The sequence below is a fragment of the Protomyctophum parallelum genome, assembly GCF_964188405.1.
Source record: "Protomyctophum parallelum genome assembly, chromosome: 3".
Classification (NCBI taxonomy): Eukaryota; Metazoa; Chordata; class Actinopteri; order Myctophiformes; family Myctophidae; genus Protomyctophum; species Protomyctophum parallelum.
Window position 1 is genome coordinate 18,087,371 of NC_139698.1, and position 19,538 is coordinate 18,106,908.

Below are 19,538 nucleotides of genomic sequence, written 5' to 3' on the forward strand. Positions count from 1 at the left end.
TTCTGTGACACACTCTTCAACAACAGGCAATTAAAGCAACTCAAACTGAACCAATTGACAGTAGGCTATTGATTAATGAATGAAAGAGTGAGTGAATTAATTCGTTTAACAGTCCGAGCTGTACAACCTGCTATGTGAGACACATGAATGTGACTTTAGCTATGTTTGTTTTAGTGATATGCCACCATGTTTAAGCTGGACAGGGGAGCTCCGTTGCCATGACAGCAGTAAACAACCATGCAAAATATATAGCAGCAGGTCAGGGACACTTTAATTTTAAATACAAAAAACAATTAACTTAAAAATAATGAAATAAACGTGTAAAACATTATTAATAGATATATCCTACATTTGTATTTATTTTAATATGACATGAATCCATAATGTTATGGTCATGTGTGCCTTTATGAAGGTACAAAACTGTTTAGTTTTTATTATGCATCAGTCCAAAAGACCAGAAAAGACATACAATAGACATCATTCATTTTATATATATTTGTAGGCTACTATATAATTATGAATTGATTGATTGATTGATTGAAATATGTATTAACAGTTTGCAGAATTACAGTACATTTCAAGCACAAACTCAATACAAAGACTGTTAACTGTGAGAGGACGACCCAATTAAGCATTACACTTGTTTACAAGAGGGTCCACCATGTTCAATTCATCAAAACATTTAGAGACGTACAAACATCAAACATGATTGATTGTACAAGTATGACGTAGTAGGCAGCTGGCAGTAGTACTTTCATCTAAATAATAGATGAACTACTTTAACCACAATGCAAAGCGAGAGAGACGCGCGCGTAGCTAGATCTGTAGGCAAAACAGGCTAAATAATAGATGAACTCCCTTAACCACAATGCAAAGCGTCGTCCTCAACCAATAGCGGAGCTGGCCGACGGCTTAGCCAATCAGAGACGGGCGGGATATTTCAAATTGAATAGAGACAAGACGTCACTCACGCAGCAGACACACACACACACACACACACACACACACGCCAGAGAGACAGACAGAAAGAAAAGAGACAGACACACACACATGCAACAACATTATTAGACACTAGTTCATATAATTTATGTTGTTTAAAGCGAGTAAAGTTCAGTTTGTTTTGTGTCAGACGTTCAGACAGTAACATAAACACATTTGGGAGGAATAACGTGGATGTTTTGGCTGGAAGCTGCTTCCTGCTTTTAAACATAACAACATGGGAGAGTCGGGAGGACAAGCTGCACGTTCAGGATGTAAGTGGAACTAATTATAATAGTGTGTTTATTTACACATAGCGGCTGGCTTAACAACTGTCTCATGTTTTACTTATATGTAGAAATGACAGTCCTCCTGCATTACATTTTTACGTGAGGAAAAAGTGCAAAAATAACAAGACTAGGCTACTTTACAGTCAGTGGCAAACACAAAGGTAGTTATTTCGCAGACCATTTCACTATCATATTGTTGAAGTGTAATGCGTTCATTAATGTGTTCACCACTTTGATGTTGCAGCTGGTAAAGGTGGGGCTGATTTGATTAATTTGAATTACTTTATGTGCTGCTGGTTAGCTTAACTAATAATACCGGTACATCATCATGATAAATCATTAGGTTGTATTAACTTGTATAATTAGGAGAGTCAACATAATGTAATATTTAAACTAAAGTGCCTTGCCTATATAAAGGAAAACAGCGATGTAAATGTTGACACTTAGCCCCATGCATTTGACACTAGTGTGACACCACCAGCCACCCTTAGCCCCAGATAACCTGTCACTCAGTCAGGACAAGGTCACATAGCATCATTATCATACAGCAATGTTTGGATTGCTGGGCCAGTAAGAGCAGTGGTTCCTAGCCATGGTTCACATGACGCTCATACTTCACGAGCGTGCATGCAGGGACCCCCATAAAATAATATTTCTATGTTTAATTTCAAGGACCCCCAGGTGACATGCATTTAGACTATGTACCCTCATTTAATGACATTTCTAAACTATGAGAGTGTACAAATGGACCCTTTGGTTCCATTTGTACACTCTCAGAGTTACAGACCCACCAGGGTCGATTTAGTTTCAAACTATCGTTTAGCTGGGACCCCCTGGAACTCCCTCAAGGTCCCCTGGGGGTCCCCGGACCCCACATTTGGGAACCAATGACAGCACACGATACAACTAGTATCGTGTACTCTGTACTGTGCTATTTCTTCACTTCAGTAACGGGGGTCTCCCTCTCTCCAGATCCTTACAGGGAAGTCGCTCTGGATTAAGAGTGTCTGCTAAATGCCTACATTGTAAATTGTAATTGTAAGGGAATGTATGTTGTTCATGTGTGTACTACTGTGTAGCCTTGGACTACCATGAATTATTTTATGACATTTTGCACATATTAATCCCTATATGATATATCCTTCCTAACATTTTAGTCTAGTTTTTATTTGAGTATATTCAGTCTTAGTTTTAGTCGTCATGGCTTAGTTTTCATGTAGTTCGCATTTGGTTTTCATCAGTGAAAAAAGGTAGTCGATGTCGAACATTTTTCATTTTAGTTTTAGTCGATGAAATCAACACTGTGTGATACAATGCTGTATCAAATCAGGATAAACAATTTTAAATAATAAATAGGAAGTGATAAAATGAAAAGGTGAGCAGGCTGAATTGGAACGGGAACACACAGAGCTAATCAATAGGTTCTCTCACCACCTGATTGGATGAAATTGGTGTCCCACCTGAAATTGTATTCTCTGTTCATCACACTGAACAGACTTCACTATAGCACTGATTACTATCAGAACATATATCGATGTTTAACTTATACTTTAAAAAAAAGAATAACATTTTGTTTTAAGAAAAAAAACATCACAGGACTTTACAGGACTTTACAGCCATTTAGGCCTGACGTCGAAAAAAAAGTCTTCTAAATCATGACAGTTTTCTGAAATACCTATGTTTGCTTTCTATATCAGTGCCAGCCAGGTGCTCAATATTTCATGTCAAGGACCCCAAACATTATATGTAATTGGCCTCCGACCCTCATCTGAAAATATGTTGTTCCAGGGACTTCCCCAGAATCAAAGATTTTAGTTAAAAACGTTATATATCTAATCTATATAATATATAAAACATATATATTCCAAATGTGTGAACATTTTCGATTAAAAAGGAATAGCAGACCTACAAGCTCGGTTCAACTATTGAAAAATAGCAGATCTACAAGCTCATAGCACGCCACCGAGTGGCACGCTACGAGCTTGTAGATCTGCTATTTTTCAATAGCTAAAGTATAACCGTTTAAAACACCAAAATGGGTTAAATCCACTGTGAAACGGAAGTTGTTTTGTAAAGGCTGCATGCCTGTGCAATGTTTAACAAGGAAGGAAGTACATTCCTGATCTACTGTCTGCAGTTTGGGAGTTTGGTGATTGTTAAGTTCTGCACAGGCTGCCAAAAAAATGGAAAGGGGGGGGAAAAAAAGATTTAAACTGTTGTTTCACAAAGCCACCACTTTGATTTTCACTCTGTAGGAAGCAGGAACTCACATCAGTATATTTACATTACTTAGAAGTTAGAACAATAGATAGAGCTATACAGTAGATGGGGCAAGACGATATATGGGACACTAGGGCTTTCTCTTCTAGTGATTTTTACTAGTTGCCTATAGTTTACTAGTCGACTAGTTGTTTAACTACGTATTATGTAAAACAAAGAAAAAACGTATTCTTATTATTTTTTTATGATATTTGTACATTGGTGACTAATCTATCATTCTAGCAAGCTGATCTTGAGGCCTATAAAAACGAATATCTGATATCAGATCTACAAGATCTACAGATCTACAAGCTCATAGCGCGCCACCAAGTGGCGCGCTATGAACTTGTAGGTCTGCTATTTTTGAAAAATAGTAAAAATGCGGCACAAATCTTTGAATAGGTATATATTCTTTCAGAGCGAACATTTATTTTATTTCGACGTCAGGCCTAAATGGGTTAAAGCCCTATGGGACACAGCAGGACGGGAACGTTTCCCAACAATAACAGCAGCCTAAAAGGAGCAATGGCATGATTGGCATCATGCTCGTCTACGACATCACCAATGAGAAGTCCTGACCTCTGAATACCAACATAATGGAATATCAGAAGAGGTCAGCTCCATATATGGAGATCTAAGGGTTTGAGGTCAGATGTAGAGAGTTGCTGGCCAATATTGATGTCATCAGGGATCCCCATGGGCTTAATATGGATGACATCAGGGATCTCCTTCCCTGATGATGTCACATGCTCCATCCCTGAATCTTGCACATTTACAATGGAGGAAAATGCCAGATTCCGAGACAGAGTGGATAAACAATAAGCAGTATGGTCGCTTAGGGCCGATTCATACTCCTATTCTAGAGCCGAATAATAGTCGGTTCGGCTCTGTAGAGCCTAATGTGACGTCATTTGAGGTTCGTCCTAAAGTCGTCTCTTCGGTGCTACTGAAATTTCTGACGAGCCGATGAATTGTCCCTTAGACTCTCGTAGAGAGTGATGACGTCAGAATAGAGGAAAAAAGAAACAAAAACAAAAAAACGTGAGAGAGAGATATATATATATATATATAAATGTTTTAAAGCGAACATTTTTTATCTCAAAAATTTTGTGGGTCCCTGGAACTAAATATTTTGAGAAGGGGGAGCTCGTGGCCAAATGGCAAATGCATTTACATTTTGGGGATCCTCGACATGAAAGGTTTTGAGCTCCAGAAAACTGTAGAATCAGCCTCGGTTAAAAGTAAAGAACTCTCTGACGACCGTTGGTGATTTGAATTGTTTGTTTTGTGTGTTTCTCTGCAGATGAGCGTTTGACAGCGGAGGAGATGGATGAGCAGCGCATCCAGAATGTGGCTTACCAGTACTTATGTCGACTGGAGGAAGCCAAGAGGTCAGTCCTGGAATTCATACGACTAGTCCGTCTAGTGTGACTGGTCTGTCTTAACCCATTCTGGGCGGGAAGGGAACCCCTCTTGGTGTTTCAAGCATTATGTTATGCTTTAGCTATTTTAATTTTTTTGAAAATGTGGCGCAACTCTTTCAAAATACATTCTTTCAGAGCATTTTCAACTCAAATCTTTGCTTCTGGGGAGGTCCCTGGAACAACATATTTTGAGATGGGGGGTCGGTGGCCAATTACATATATCTTTGGGGCTCCTTGACCTGAAATAGTTTGAGAACCACTGACATTCAGAAAACTGTCAGGATTTAGAAGACATTTGTAGAATCAAACTTAGGTCCAAATGGGTTTAAAAACAAGTTCTCTCAATTGTTATTCCATTGTTTTTCAAATGCTTAAGGTCCGGTCATACAGCCTGGAGCACGGAAGCTCTGATCATGAGCAAGCGATGAAGCGGAAGTGAAGCTTCCTCCCCACTTCCCACTTCACACAAATGTATCCCAAATATAAATCAAAATGACCTAAGCAGCATATATAGCTCGCTGCTTAGCAGAAATGGAAATGGGGGGGGGAAAAGCAAAATGTAAAGATATTTTAAAAAATATATTTTTCTTGAATGGAAATGGCAAACCGATGCCAGCTTCCGTGTTCGGATTTCGGGAGGTTCCAGACTCTAGTCTATATATGCATATAGCATTCGGAGATTGTACAATAGTTGTCTGGCTATGTGAGACTATGTTCAGCTGGAGTGTGTGTGTGTGTGTGTGTGTGTGTGTGTGCAGGTGGTTGGAGGCGGTCCTTCACGAGGACGTCCCAGCTCCAGTAGAACTAGAGGAGGCGTTGAGGAACGGCGTCCTGCTGGCCAAGCTGGGTCACTGCTTCGCTCCCAACGTGGTCCCTCTGAAGAAGATCTACGACCCGGAGCAGCAGCGCTACAAGGTGCACACACACACGTCACACACACACACACACACACACACACACACACACACACACACACACACACGTCACACACACACACAGATGTGTCCCGAGACTGTTATCGGGTACACGGATACCGATACCACCATACCATGCTCAAGTACTCGTACTCTGTACTCTGACCCGACTAAACAAAACATTCAATTCACCCTAGTCTTACTGCAGCAAATCGCCAAAAAACAGCTAAACTACAAACATAAATGACAACTGACAAGTGTAGATCGGAGATCCATCTGCATGTATTTCATTGTCATATTATGACAATGAAATTAAATTGATCAAATGGGGGTAAAACAGGTGGCACCGGTTACTCAACAAAAACATGCATCGATACTTGGTATCGGCGAGTACTCAGTCTGAAAGAAATGGTATCGGGACAACTCTACACAAACACACACACGCACATGATACATTAAAGTTGTCGCAATAATTTCATAATTGTCTAATTGTGTGTGTGTGTGTGGTGTTCAGGCGGCCGGGTTGCAGTTCCGTCACACAGACAACCTCAACCACTGGAGGAATGCAATGATGGAGGTCGGACTGCCAACGGTAAATAGACTACTGAGACAAAGTGACCACCATGTCAGGTTTAACATGTGAGACACAGTGACCACCATGTCAGGTTATCATTTGAGACAAAGTGACCACCATGTCAGGTTAACATGTGAGACAAAGTGACCACCGTGTCAGGTTAACATTTGAGACAAAGTGACCACCATGTCAGGTTTAACATTTGAGACAAAGTGACCACCATGTCAGGTTAACATGTGAGACAAAGTGACCACCGTGTCAGGTTAACATTTGAGACAAAGTGACCACCATGTCAGGTTTAACATTTGAGACAAAGTGACCACCGTGTCAGGTTTAACATTTGAGACAAAGTGACCACCATGTCAGGTTATCATTTGAGACAAAGTGACCACCATGTCAGGTTTAACATTTGAGACAAAGTGACCACCGTGTCAGGTTAACATTTGAGACAAAGTGACCACCATGTCAGGTTTAACATTTGAGACAAAGTGACCACCGTGTCAGGTTAACATTTGAGACAAAGTGACCACCATGTCAGGTTATCATTTGAGACAAAGTGACCACCATGTCAGGTTAACATTTGAGACAAAGTGACCACCATGTCAGGTTTAACATTTGAGACAAAGTGACCACCGTGTCAGGTTAACATTTGAGACAAAGTGACCACCATGTCAGGTTTAACATTTGAGACAAAGTGACCACCGTGTCAGGTTAACATTTGAGACAAAGTGACCACCATGTCAGGTTATCATTTGAGACAAAGTGACCACCATGTCAGGTTAACATGTGAGACAAAGTGACCACCATGTCAGGTTTAACATTTGAGACAAAGTGACCACCGTGTCAGGTTTAACATTTGAGACAAAGTGACCACCATGTCAGGTTTAACATTTGAGACAAAGTGACCACCATGTCAGGTAAACATTTGAGACAAAGTGACCACCATGTCAGGTTAACATTTGAGACAAAGTGACCACCATGTCAGGATAACATTTGAGACAAAGTGACCACCATGTCAGGTTAACATTTGAGACAAAGTGACCACCATGTCAGGTTAACATTTGAGACAAAGTGACCACCATGTCAGGTTAACATTTGAGACAAAGTGACCACCATGTCAGGATAACATTTGAGACAAAGTGACCACCATGTCAGGTTAACATTTGAGACAAAGTGACCACCATGTCAGGTTAACATTTGAGACAAAGTGACCACCGTGTCAGGTTAACATTAACGACTTGTGTTGTCAGCTCTTCCAACCAGAGACGACAGACATCTACGATAAGAAGAATATGCCAAGAGCCATCTATTGTATCCATGCCCTCAGGTCAGTTTAAAACCATTACAACTATCCGCTCCCATAATCCCTTTGCTGGCTTGTGAGTTACAGGCACCTTTTAGATTACAGCACTCTGCCACAGTGCTGCAGGCAAGGGTAAACTAAATATGCAGATATACTGTACAACTGCAACATGATGTGATATAACACTTTATTGTCAGTTTGCACTGAGATTTGTCTTGCGACCCAGTGGCCTTGTATGCAACACATTTGACACAACACGGAGAACAGAAAATAAAATGGACTTGCATACATACACAAAAACATAAAGGCAAGCGCCATGTCCACAGCTCAGTCTGATAACACCTTGTAGTTCTAAATCATGTATTGTTTGGCAAATTGTGTATGAATCAGTTTAGATGTATTGTTTGGCAAATTGTGTATGAATCAGTTTTGTTTGTTTGTTTGGTGAAACTACTATTTGACTTGTCTCTCCAGCCTGTATCTGTTCAGACGGGGACTGGCTCCTCAGATCCACGACCTCTATGGGAAGGTCAAGTTCACTGGTAAATACAATAACACTTCTGATGAACCATACAGGGGCCACATCATGCGGCCCCCAAGTTCACTTAATGCGGCCCGCAGGTTAATATCGGAATACTGATATATTATTGATTTCAGCTGTTACAATTCCAAACGTGCAAACATGACCCGCGTTAATTACTTTCAGTCTAAATTAGTATCTTAATGAGTTGTATTAAAGGTTTTATGACATTCATTTATTTTTCTTTTTTCTTTTAGGTTTTATGACCTCAATTACACCCAAAAAACCTGAACTTTGAAGATTCAGTGGATTTTCTGTGGTCTGAAGTTTTCTTTGGGGTTTGGAAGCCTTTTGAGCTACAATGAAAACAGGCAACACAGTGAAAACAGTGACATCTGCTGGCAAATCCCATTGACATATGGGATTTGCAGGCTCTTACATCTCAAACTGCCGGCAAATCAGAGCACTTGTTTGAGCCAGAAAACCCCAGATCACAGAAAATCTACTGAATGTTAAAAGTTCATGTTTTTTGGGTGCAATTGAGATTAGAAAACCTAAAAAAAATAAGAACAATTCCAAAACCTTTTTTTTAATGTCACAATCCCTTTAAAATGTTATTGTCTTTTTTTATGTCCAATGTATTTGGATTTAGTTCATAAAGTTAACATAACTACAATTAAAGGCATTTGTAATTAAATACAAATTTTACTTTTCAGGATTCCAATTCCAAAATAGCAAAAAAATATTTCAGGATTTCAATTCAAATATAGCAAAAAGAATAGCTGATCTACAAGCTCAAAACCTCAAGACGGTAGATCGTCTATTTTTTGCCACGACATTAATATGCAATGTGGCCCTCTGGAGTGAGTGTGGAAATATAGTGGCGCTCTGGAGTGAGTTTGGAAATATAGTGGCCCTCTGGAGTGAGTGTGGAAATATAGTGGCCCTCTGGAGTGAGTGTGGAACTATAGTGGCCCTCTGGAGTGAGTGTGGAACTATAGTGGCCCTCTGGAGTGAGTGTGGAACTATAGTGGCCCTCTGGAGTGAGTGTGGAACTATAGTGGCCCTCTGGAGTGAGTGTGGAAATATAGTGGCCCTCTCCATCGTCAAAGTTACCCACCCATGCATCCACATTATTATAATGATCAATTAATCAAAACGTCTCTGCTTTTGCATGTGATGTGACAGACAAGACAGTGCACTTTTCATTTGATTCTATTTCTCATACAAAGATGCCATTGCCTGGCCCTGTATCGCAAACGGTCAAATAGCTATTTGATTAAGGAATATAATATGCCTTTTGTCTTCTTTCTGTATTATTTAAACGCCGCTTATCTACTAACCGGTTAATCGATCGCTAAGCTTATCAAACCTTATCATCTAGCAATTAATGCACTAATCGACAATTCCCATCCCTAATAGGAATGCATGTACAGGTGTACAACACATCATGTTATACATTTCTTCTCTTACTTCTTTACCTTTTTAAGTTATTTAGTTTTTCTCTCCCCGGCCCCCATTAAACATGTAAAGCATCTTTGAGTTCTTAGAAAAGCACTATATGAATCCCAGATATTATTATTATTATTATTTTAGATATGCATGTATGGAAGTGCAGATGCATTATTAATATTATCCCATTTAGGGGCGGGAACCCCTTTTGGTGTTAGCATTATGATATGCTTTAGCTAATGAAAAATAGCAGATCTACAAGCTCATAGCGCGTCACTGAGTGGCGCGCTACGAGCTTGTAGGTCTGCTATTTTTGAAGAATCGTGAAAAGTGACATGAAAGTGTTTGAGAACGACTGACATAGAAAAACATAGCTTTTTCAAGAAAACAGTCATTTGCAGAATCGTTCCCAGGTCAAAATGGGTTAACATGAACATTTGTTTTTATGTTTTAATTGTCTCCAGAGGAGGAGATTAACAACATGAAGGTGGAGCTGGATAAGTATGGCATCCAGATGCCCGCCTTCGGCAAGATCGGTGGAATCCTGGCCAACGAGCTGTCTGTGGACGAGGCTGCCAGTAGGTCGCCCGCTTCAAATGTCTCCTTCACTAGTGTTGTACGCTTTAATGGAAGTTTTATAACTTCAGTTTAAATGTATAAAATTTAAAATCATTTTAGTTTAACCCATTCTGGACGGGGGAACCCCTTTTGGCATTATGTTATACTTTAGCCACTGAAAAAATAGCAGATCTACAAGCAAAAATCTGAGTAAAAACTCTAATCTTAACTCAAATCTTTGCTTCTGGGAGGTCCCTGGAACAACATATTTCCAGATGGGTGTCGGCGGCCAATTACATTTTTGGGGTCCTTGACATGAAATAGTTTGAGAACGACTGACACAGAAACATGGGTTTTTCAGAAAACTGCACAAGACATTTGTAGAATCGTTCTCAGATCTAAATGTTGTTTGTGTTGTAATCACAAGGAACACAAATGTATTGATTTATTTGGAATGTTTTATTCAGTTTTCAGTGAATTAAACTTTTAGTAATACACAACTTAAATACAATTGCAGTTCGCCTGCCAGATTCTATTAGTCTAGTAGGACACCTACTGGTTGAAAGTGGTATTGCATGATTGAACCAATAATCCTCTGCATTATTAGGCCAGTCAATCTAAGCTAAAAAGGGGTGTGACCCAAAATAAATTGCAATAGTAATCGTTTTTTATGATCCTCAGGCCTCATACACACGTATCAAACGAATGTTCTGTGTTCTGTCTGTGACATTGGCTGCCACAATGCAATTCCAATGGGAGTCACATGTTTGATGAGGCTATTAGTTAGTAGTTTTTTTGTTAATTGTTTCCAGACTATTACTGCTGTTCTGTTTTCCTGCACGGGGGACTCGAGCTTGTAGATCTGCTTTTTTCGTTTTCTTTTTTAATCATGAAAACGTGTGCAAATCTTTGAATATATATTATTTTGCTGCAAACGCTTTTCAGATGCGGGTTGGTGAAAATGATATGTAATTGGCATTACATATCATTTTTGGCGTCCTTGACATGAAATAGAGCATCATTGCTATATAGAAACATGTGTTTTTCAGAAAACTGTCGAAGTCATTTGTAGAATCTGGTCTCAGGTCTTAATGGGGTCATGCTAATGTTGTTGTCTCTGGCACTGTGATGTCCACTCCCGTCAATGCTGTGGTCATAGTGAACAGGAACCCTTTTTGGTGTTTTAAGCATTATGTTATGCTTTAGCTATTTAAAAATAGCAGACCTACAAGCTCATCTCGCGGCACTGAGTGCCGTGCAACGAGCTTGTAGGTCTGCTATTTTTTTTTATCGTGAAATTGTGACGCAAATCTTTATATATTCTTTCAGAGCGAACTTTTTTTTTAAATGTTTTTTTTTTGTGTGGCTTTCGCCTTTATTTTATATTTTTATAGAGAGACAGACAGTAGGCTGACAGGAAATGGGAAGAGAGATGGAGGAGTGACATGCAGTAAAGGCCGTCGGGATCGGGAGTCGAACCCGCGGCACACTCTCAGACTGGATTACCTGCCAAGGTGCCTGGACCTCTGAGCCACGGCCCAGGCAGAGCGAACATTTTTAACTCAAATCTTTGCTTCTGGGGGGGTCCCTGGAACGACATATTTTCAGACGGGGGGGGGGGGGGGGTCGGCAGCCAATTACAGATAATTTTTGGGGTCCTTGACATGAAATATTGAACACCACTGACATAGAAACATAGGATTTAGAATTTCGACGTCGGGTCTAAATGGGTTAAGCTAATGTTGTCCTCTACTACTCCAGTCCACGCTGCGGTCATCGCCATCAACGAGGCCGTGGAGAGAGGAGACGTGAAGGTGACGGCGGCCGCCCTGGGCAACCCCAACGCTATGCTCACTGGGCTCCAGGGGGCGCTGATGGCCGTCTACCAGGAGATGCTGCACCAGGCCAGGGCTCACAAGACCGCCTCAATGTCCAGACGGGTACTAACTAAGTGTTGATTTGGTTTTAGTCATTATAGGATCAGTGTTGTTTTTGACAGCACATTTCTATTTTAGTTTTAGTTGTGGTCTCTTGAATAGTTTTCACTTAAGTTTTAGTCACATTTTAGTCGCCTGGAATGTTTGAGTGTTCAGTCTAGTTTTAGTCAACTGAAAAGTTTTAGTCAAGTTTCAGTCGACTAAATATCATAAGATTTTAGTCCGTTGCTTTTGTAGAGAAAAATATTTTGGCGGGCCTTGATGATGTCGCAATGGCTGATTTTACACCTTGGTTGCATGTTGAAAATAGCAGATCGAACGCGACGCGTTGTGAGCTTGTTGTGAGCACAACTACGGTAATGATAAAATGCCTTGTTGTGTTTTGTCTCTGCAGGCTGATGGCTGTGTGGAGAAAGACATCTATGAGGAGTATCTGACTCGGACTGAGATCCAAGACAACCTCAACAAAGTCAACCGTAAGAAACACACTTTATAGACCTTGTAGTTCTGTATATATTTACTATGTCCTTTGACCCTGAAACAGTTTGAGCACAACTGATATGTAGCAACTTACGTTTATCAGAAAACTCCTCGGTTTGTAGAATCGACCACAGCTCTTAATGGGTTAACTTGCGTGAGGATCGAGGAATGCATGACGATTACCGTAATTGTCACGGGAATTGCGATTAACCTTATGACAAATAACCTATTATAGAAACGAAATTATGGATATATTTAATAATTGTATACTTAAAAATAAATGTAATCATGTAAATAGCTAAGCTACAAGCTTACGACGCATCACGGAGTGACGCCTCGTAAGCTTGCAGATCAGCTATTTCAGCCATTTATTTTGGAAAATGTATGAGATTTTTTCAGCATCATGGGAAAAGATTATGATGATTATACATGTAAAATAATTGCAATTATCTTGAATAATTGCGATTAGACGATTGTGTCATAATTGTGACAGGCCTATGCATGGGTCATAATTTAAAGGTGTGTGTGTGTGTGTGTGTGTGTGTGTGTGTGTGTGTGTGTGTGTGTGTGTGTGCGTGTGTCCTTGTCCAGTTCGTGCGGCCATAGAGCAGGTGGACGAGGCGGTGGAGTATGGTGATGAGCTGGCCCTCCTCTCTGCCCTGCAGCTGCCCTGCTTGGCCCTCAGGGGCCTCCGTAGCGACCACGGCCCCTGGTACCTGGACCAGCTGACCACAGACAGGGACCAGAAGGCTCTGGTCAGTGGTGGACTGTGAGATCTGATTGACTGCCATTGGATTTTTTTTTAGAATTTCCATTTTGTTTTAAAGCAGGGAATCATAGCTTCAAATGTTTGTTTAAGGACAAACAAACATTAATCCAATAACATTAATAAAATAGGAAAAGAAAACTGATTTATTGACGAATTTTGAATTTGTTTCTCATTGTAATCATCGATAAAGTTCTCAAATTCTGGCCGAACCCGGTCTACCCGACGTTTCCGGGCCGGGCCTCGGGCTCCACGAGCCCATTTTATAATAATAATTTAGTTCTGTCTGTTTGAGTAATTGTCCATAATGAAGATGGTCCTGACTGGTGTTTCACTTTTACTCTGCGATAGTTCTCATACTCTGCCTAAACCCGACCCAACGTTTTAGGGATAATTGTATGCTAACTAGTCGGGCCAGACCAGTTAAAGCCTAGTTAGGGTCGGGCCTTAATTTTCAGGCCTATAGAGCGTCGCAGTCCCTCCCCCTTTCAGAACAACGAGTGGCCCAGGAAATGAATCCCATAGGCATTTCAAAACGTATTTATTTAAAGACCTTTTAAGCGTGTGTGTTGTCATGATTTGTCACGACACGAGTTGGCTTCGTACGACGCTTAAAAGGTCTTTAAATAAATACGTTTTGATGCCTATGGGAAAAATGCATTGGGATTCATTTCCTGGGCCACTCGTCGTTCTGAAAGGGGGAGGGACTACGACGCTCTATAGAGAACCCTTGAATAATATCATTAATCGCAATATATCCAATAATCGTGACGTGTAATCTTCATATTATTGCTGTGTTGTATAGGACACGGGTTGTGTGGACCCTCTAGAACCAGCAGAGGTACAGCAGTCTGTGACCACAGCCAACCAGGAGGCTCAGCACAACAGAGACAGTAAGAACAACAACAACAACACGTCCTGCAAATAACACGTAACGGAACAGATAAACCAGTGGTTTTCATATCGAAGGCCATTCTTTATTTGTCATTTGAGCCACCCGACCACTATTTCAGACCCAAAACACATAGGGCTCCAATTTTCATCACCGCTAAACCCCCTTATCCCTAAACTACTTTTGCCTTCTTTTTTTATATACTATTTTACGAAACATTTTTTAATAGTATTTAAAATGGCCAGTCTACAAGCTCACAAAGTTTAGGGATAAGGGGTTTAGCGGTGACGGAAAAAAAATGGAGCCCATAATATTTTGTTATCGACGGATAGGATTTTGTTCACAATAATTCCATGCTGTATTTTGATGTTGATTGATTGACTTTATTTGAAAAAAAATATTTCAAAAGGATAGAGTCACAAGAAAGCCGTTGGGCTTGTTTGTATTTTGCCAGGAGACAAAAAACAGAACAATTCGTAAAACCTGACCAATAAAACTTGGGGTGTGTGTGTGCACGTGTGTGTGTGTGTGTGTGTGTGTGTGTGTGTGTGTGTGTGTGTGTGTGTGTGTGTGTGTACGTGCCCTTGTGTGTGTGTGTGTGTGTGTGTGTCTCTGCAGTGCAGGCAGCGATAGACGGGGTGAACGCGGCGCTGCGAGGCGCCGACCCCCGGCAGACGGTCAGGGCTCTGATGAACCCGGACGCTCGTCTCCCCGACGTCTTCCCCTTCGCGGCCACTCTGTACCACAGCCAGCTGCTGACCCTGACCCAACAGGTATACTGTTTAAAACCCATTCTGACCTGAGATCAGATTCATACGAGGTTTCCACTGGACACACACACTGGTCTGATTAACCCATTCTGACCTGAGACCAGATTAAAAGATATGTCAGTCGTTTTTTGATTTTTCAAAAATAGCAGACCTACAAGCTCGTAGCGCGCCACTCGGTGGTGCGCTATGAGCTTGTAGATCTGCTGTTTTTCAATAGCTAAAGCATAACATGATGCTATAACACCAAAATGGGTTCCCGCTCAGAATAGGTTAAACTGCTGTACCACTGTACCACAGCCAGCTGCTGACCCTGACCCTACAGGTATACTGTCTCTATATATATATATTTTTTTTTTAATCCCACGATGTTGTAACCCATTTTTCACCCCTGTTTCAATCATCTAATGTGATCATGGGCTCTACACACCCTCCACCAACCTAGTCCCCATATATGGGGGACAAGGGGAGAGCAACGGACTTGAACTCATGCTTCCTTCATGCCTGAGTGTCCAAGTTGCTCCTTTACACCTGACAGGGGGGAGTTTCCCTGGTTGGACGTAGCGCGTGGAAGGAACACGTTATTCCAACCAGTTCCTTTCCCCTCCATCAGGCGCCCCGGCTGGCCAGGGGGAGGCAGTTTTAGTGACCAGGATTACTGCATGTTTTTTGTGAGGGTACCTACCCTAGGGGTCACTGGGAGAACACTCCACACAGAAAGGCCCTTTCGCCATATACTGTCTAGTGACTAGTCTACACCACTGTACCCTGGCACAAATGTTAGTTTTCGTGCCAGGGCAAAGAACCCCCAAATTGATATATGCATTTGGCTGTGGACACCCTATCTGGAAATGTGTTATGCCAGGGACCTCCCCCAGAGATGCTTAAAATAATAAGAATAATAATGTCAGATATAGCAGATAGATAGATCTGCAATTTTGTTATAGCCAACGTATAAATGGATAATCAGAAAATAGAAGAAGCGCTCCGTAGGTCCTTGGATGTAGAAAACTGCAAACGGGTGCTTCTTGGAGAGGGTTTCAATAGGACAAGATATAAGTAAGATGATGTAAAGACATTTTTTTAGAATCTGATCTCAGGTCAGAATGGGTTAAAAGTATATCATCATCAACATGTCACGTGTCTGCCACCAGGGTGCGCTGCAACAGGAAGACCTGTATGTGGCGGTGGAGATGCTGTCGGCGGTGGCTCTCATCAACCAGGCGCTGGAGGCCAAGGACGGAGGAGCGTTCACCGTGGCCCTGATGGAGGACAGCTCTGCTGCCGGGCTGACCCATGTGGACGACACCCTGCTGCAGAGGTACTGTCTGTCTGTCTGTGGTCCTGGAGGACAGCTCTGCCGCTACTGGGCTGACTTGACTCCTTTCCATTATTAACCCATTTATAGGCCTGACGTCAAAATTAAAAAAAAAGTATTTTCTGAAAGAAAAAAAACATGTTTCTATCTCAGTTGTTCTCAAACATATTCATGTCAAGGAACCACCAACTATATATGACATTGTTGGCCGCTGACCCCCCCCCCCCCATCTGAAAAGATGTAGTTCCAGGGACCCTCTCAGTAGATTTGAGTTAAAAACTCGCTCCGAAAGAACATGATATTCAAAGATTTCAGGCACATTTTCACGATTTTTTTCAAAAATAGCAGAACTACAAGCTCGTAGCGAGCCACTCGGTGGCGCGCTATGAGCTTGTAGATCTGCTATTTTTAAATGGCTAAAGCATAACATAGTGCTAACACCAAAAGGGGTTCCCGCCCCAAAATGGGTTAAGCGAATTAGCAGCGACTATTCCGAGTCTCTCTGACGCGTGGACTGAACTTCCCACCCTATATATCTATAAGACCAATGCCGGCCTCCACCCTGTCGGAGATTGATTGGCAGGTATCATCATTAGACACGATGACATCATGGCCCGCTATATGCTCGATAATAACAGGCTCGACAACTTCAAAGCCCAAAGCTTATTGATTCTGGCCCGGGCTCATTACATTTGTTATCGAGTTTGTAATGGGCTCGGGGTTTCGAGCTCCATCCCTACCCATTAGACAATTTTAATATAGGATAGACGATGTATAATGTTCTGTGTTATTGTATATTGATGTTAGATCTTGTGCATTATTGATTGTAAATACGTTCTGCTTGTTTGATTCTACATCAGTGATGTACTGTTACCTTCTTCGTTCTCCGCTCAGGTACTTTGAAGAGCTGTGCGTGTTAAAGAGACAGGCTGGCCGCAGTCTGCTGACCTGGAACCAGCTGCAGGAGGGAATCACTGCAGTCAACGGCTCTCTGCAGAGAGAACACGACCGTACGTATCTATCAACCACACAAACTACCAAAACTACACGACCGTACAAATGAACCACACAAACTACACGACCGTACGTATGAACCACACAAACTACCAAAACTACACGACCGTACAAATGAACCACACAAACTACACGACCGTACAAATGAACCACACAAACTACCACAACTACACGACTGTACATATGAACCACACAAACTACACGACCGTACAAATGAACCACACAAACTACCACAACTACACGACTGTACATATGAACCACACAAACTACCACAACTACACGACTGTACATATGAACCACACAAACTACCAAAACTACACGACCGTATGTATGAACCACACAAACTACCACAACTACACGACCGTACATATGAACCACACAAACTACCAAAACTACACGACCGTACGTATGAACCACACAAACTACCAAAACTACACGACCGTACATATGAACCACACAAACTACCACAACTACACGACCGTACATATGAACCACACAAACTACCAAAACTACACGACCGTACGTATGAACCACACAAACTACCAAAACTACATGACTGTACGTATCTATCATCCACACAAACTACCAAAACTACACGACCGTACGTATGAACCACACAAACTACCAAAACTACACGACTGTACGTATCTATCAACCACACAAACTACCAAAACTACACGACCGTACGTATCTATCAACCACACAAACTACCAAAACTACACGACCGTACATATGAACCACACAAACTACCAAAACTACACGACCGTACGTATGAACCACACAAACTACCAAAACTACACGACCGTACGTATGAACCACACAAACTACACGACCGTACGTATGAACCACACAAACTACCAAAACTACACAACCGTACGTATCTATCATCCACACAAACTACCAAAACTACACGACCGTACATATGAACCACACAAACTACCAAAACTACACGACCGTACGTATGAACCACACAAACTACCAAAACTACACGACTGTACGTATCTATCAACCACACAAAACTACACGACCGTACGTATGAACCACACAAACTACCAAAACTACACGACCGTACGTATGAACCACACACACTACCACAACTACACGACTGTATGTATCTATCAACCACACAAACTACCAAAACTACACGACTGTACATATGAACCACACAAACTACCAAAACTACACGACTGTACGTATCTATCAACCACACAAACTACACACACCAGAACCATGCTCCTTCCTGTCCCCTGTGTAGAGGTGCTGGCTATAGGGTCTATAAACCAGGCTCTGAGCAGAGCAGACCCTCAGAAGACGCTCTCCGCTCTGCTAATGCCCTCTGCTGGCCTGGAGGAGGTGCTGCCAAACAACGCACGGCGGTACCACGAGGTCCTTATCCGCGCCAGGAAGCAGAAAGCCCACGTACGTACAATTGCGACTATATCGTCGCTTGCAGGTCAGGAATCTCGTTTGTCCATGTTTCAATGTATGTTTGTTTTTTTTCATTCAATAAAAGAACAGGCAGCAAAGAGTGAAGAAATAGGTCTTGAGCAGCTTTACACTGCGTGAAAAGAGGAGTTAACGGGCAATTATGGGCACTATATTTGCCCATAAACCTCAAGTTTAGCGGGCATATACAGTTAATATACAGCTGTGATGGTACAATTCGGGAGTTTACCAGAGCTTGTTGGAAAGTTTAACGGGAGTTTCCTGTAATATACACATCCGTGTTAATTTGAACAATGTGCAAACTCTTCAACAGTTTGACCTTCAGTGATTATTGATGCTATATTGCGTTGTGTGTGTGTGTGTGTGTGTGCTGACTGTCCAATCACAGGAGAGCGGTGACCCTGGCGCTGAGCTGTGGTTGGACGAAATCCAGGAAGGAGTGACCAGAGCCAATCAGGAGACTCAGAAGGCTCTGAAGAGTGAGTCAGCAGTTTATATTGGTTCTAAAATAAAATATAATTGTATTCAGTTCTTTTTTTTTGCCGTGCCACGCACTCACTCCCCAAACACAAAATTTACATGACAGGCAGTTGTTGGTACCTGCAGGGCATTTCTGCCTGACGCACCTCCGACGGTGCCTAAGCGC

General features: G+C 41.6%; 1 protein-coding gene across 1 annotated transcript in view; it reads left to right on the forward strand.

The window, feature by feature from the left end:
* The first annotated feature begins 1,026 nt into the window (after positions 1 to 1,026).
* iqgap3 (IQ motif containing GTPase activating protein 3) overlaps positions 1,027 to 19,538 on the forward strand; it is a 60,959-nt gene continuing 42,447 nt past the window's right edge. The window contains exons 1-16 of the mRNA XM_083760650.1: positions 1,027 to 1,253; positions 4,831 to 4,918; positions 5,710 to 5,866; positions 6,380 to 6,457; positions 7,690 to 7,766; positions 8,217 to 8,284; positions 10,179 to 10,292; positions 12,034 to 12,212; positions 12,604 to 12,685; positions 13,281 to 13,444; positions 14,261 to 14,348; positions 14,966 to 15,120; positions 16,269 to 16,435; positions 17,327 to 17,442; positions 18,702 to 18,865; positions 19,281 to 19,371. Coding sequence (XP_083616776.1) covers positions 1,217 to 1,253; positions 4,831 to 4,918; positions 5,710 to 5,866; positions 6,380 to 6,457; positions 7,690 to 7,766; positions 8,217 to 8,284; positions 10,179 to 10,292; positions 12,034 to 12,212; positions 12,604 to 12,685; positions 13,281 to 13,444; positions 14,261 to 14,348; positions 14,966 to 15,120; positions 16,269 to 16,435; positions 17,327 to 17,442; positions 18,702 to 18,865; positions 19,281 to 19,371 — 1,825 coding nt within the window. The 5' untranslated portion in view covers positions 1,027 to 1,216. The remainder of the gene's footprint in view (positions 1,254 to 4,830; positions 4,919 to 5,709; positions 5,867 to 6,379; positions 6,458 to 7,689; positions 7,767 to 8,216; positions 8,285 to 10,178; positions 10,293 to 12,033; positions 12,213 to 12,603; positions 12,686 to 13,280; positions 13,445 to 14,260; positions 14,349 to 14,965; positions 15,121 to 16,268; positions 16,436 to 17,326; positions 17,443 to 18,701; positions 18,866 to 19,280; positions 19,372 to 19,538) is intronic.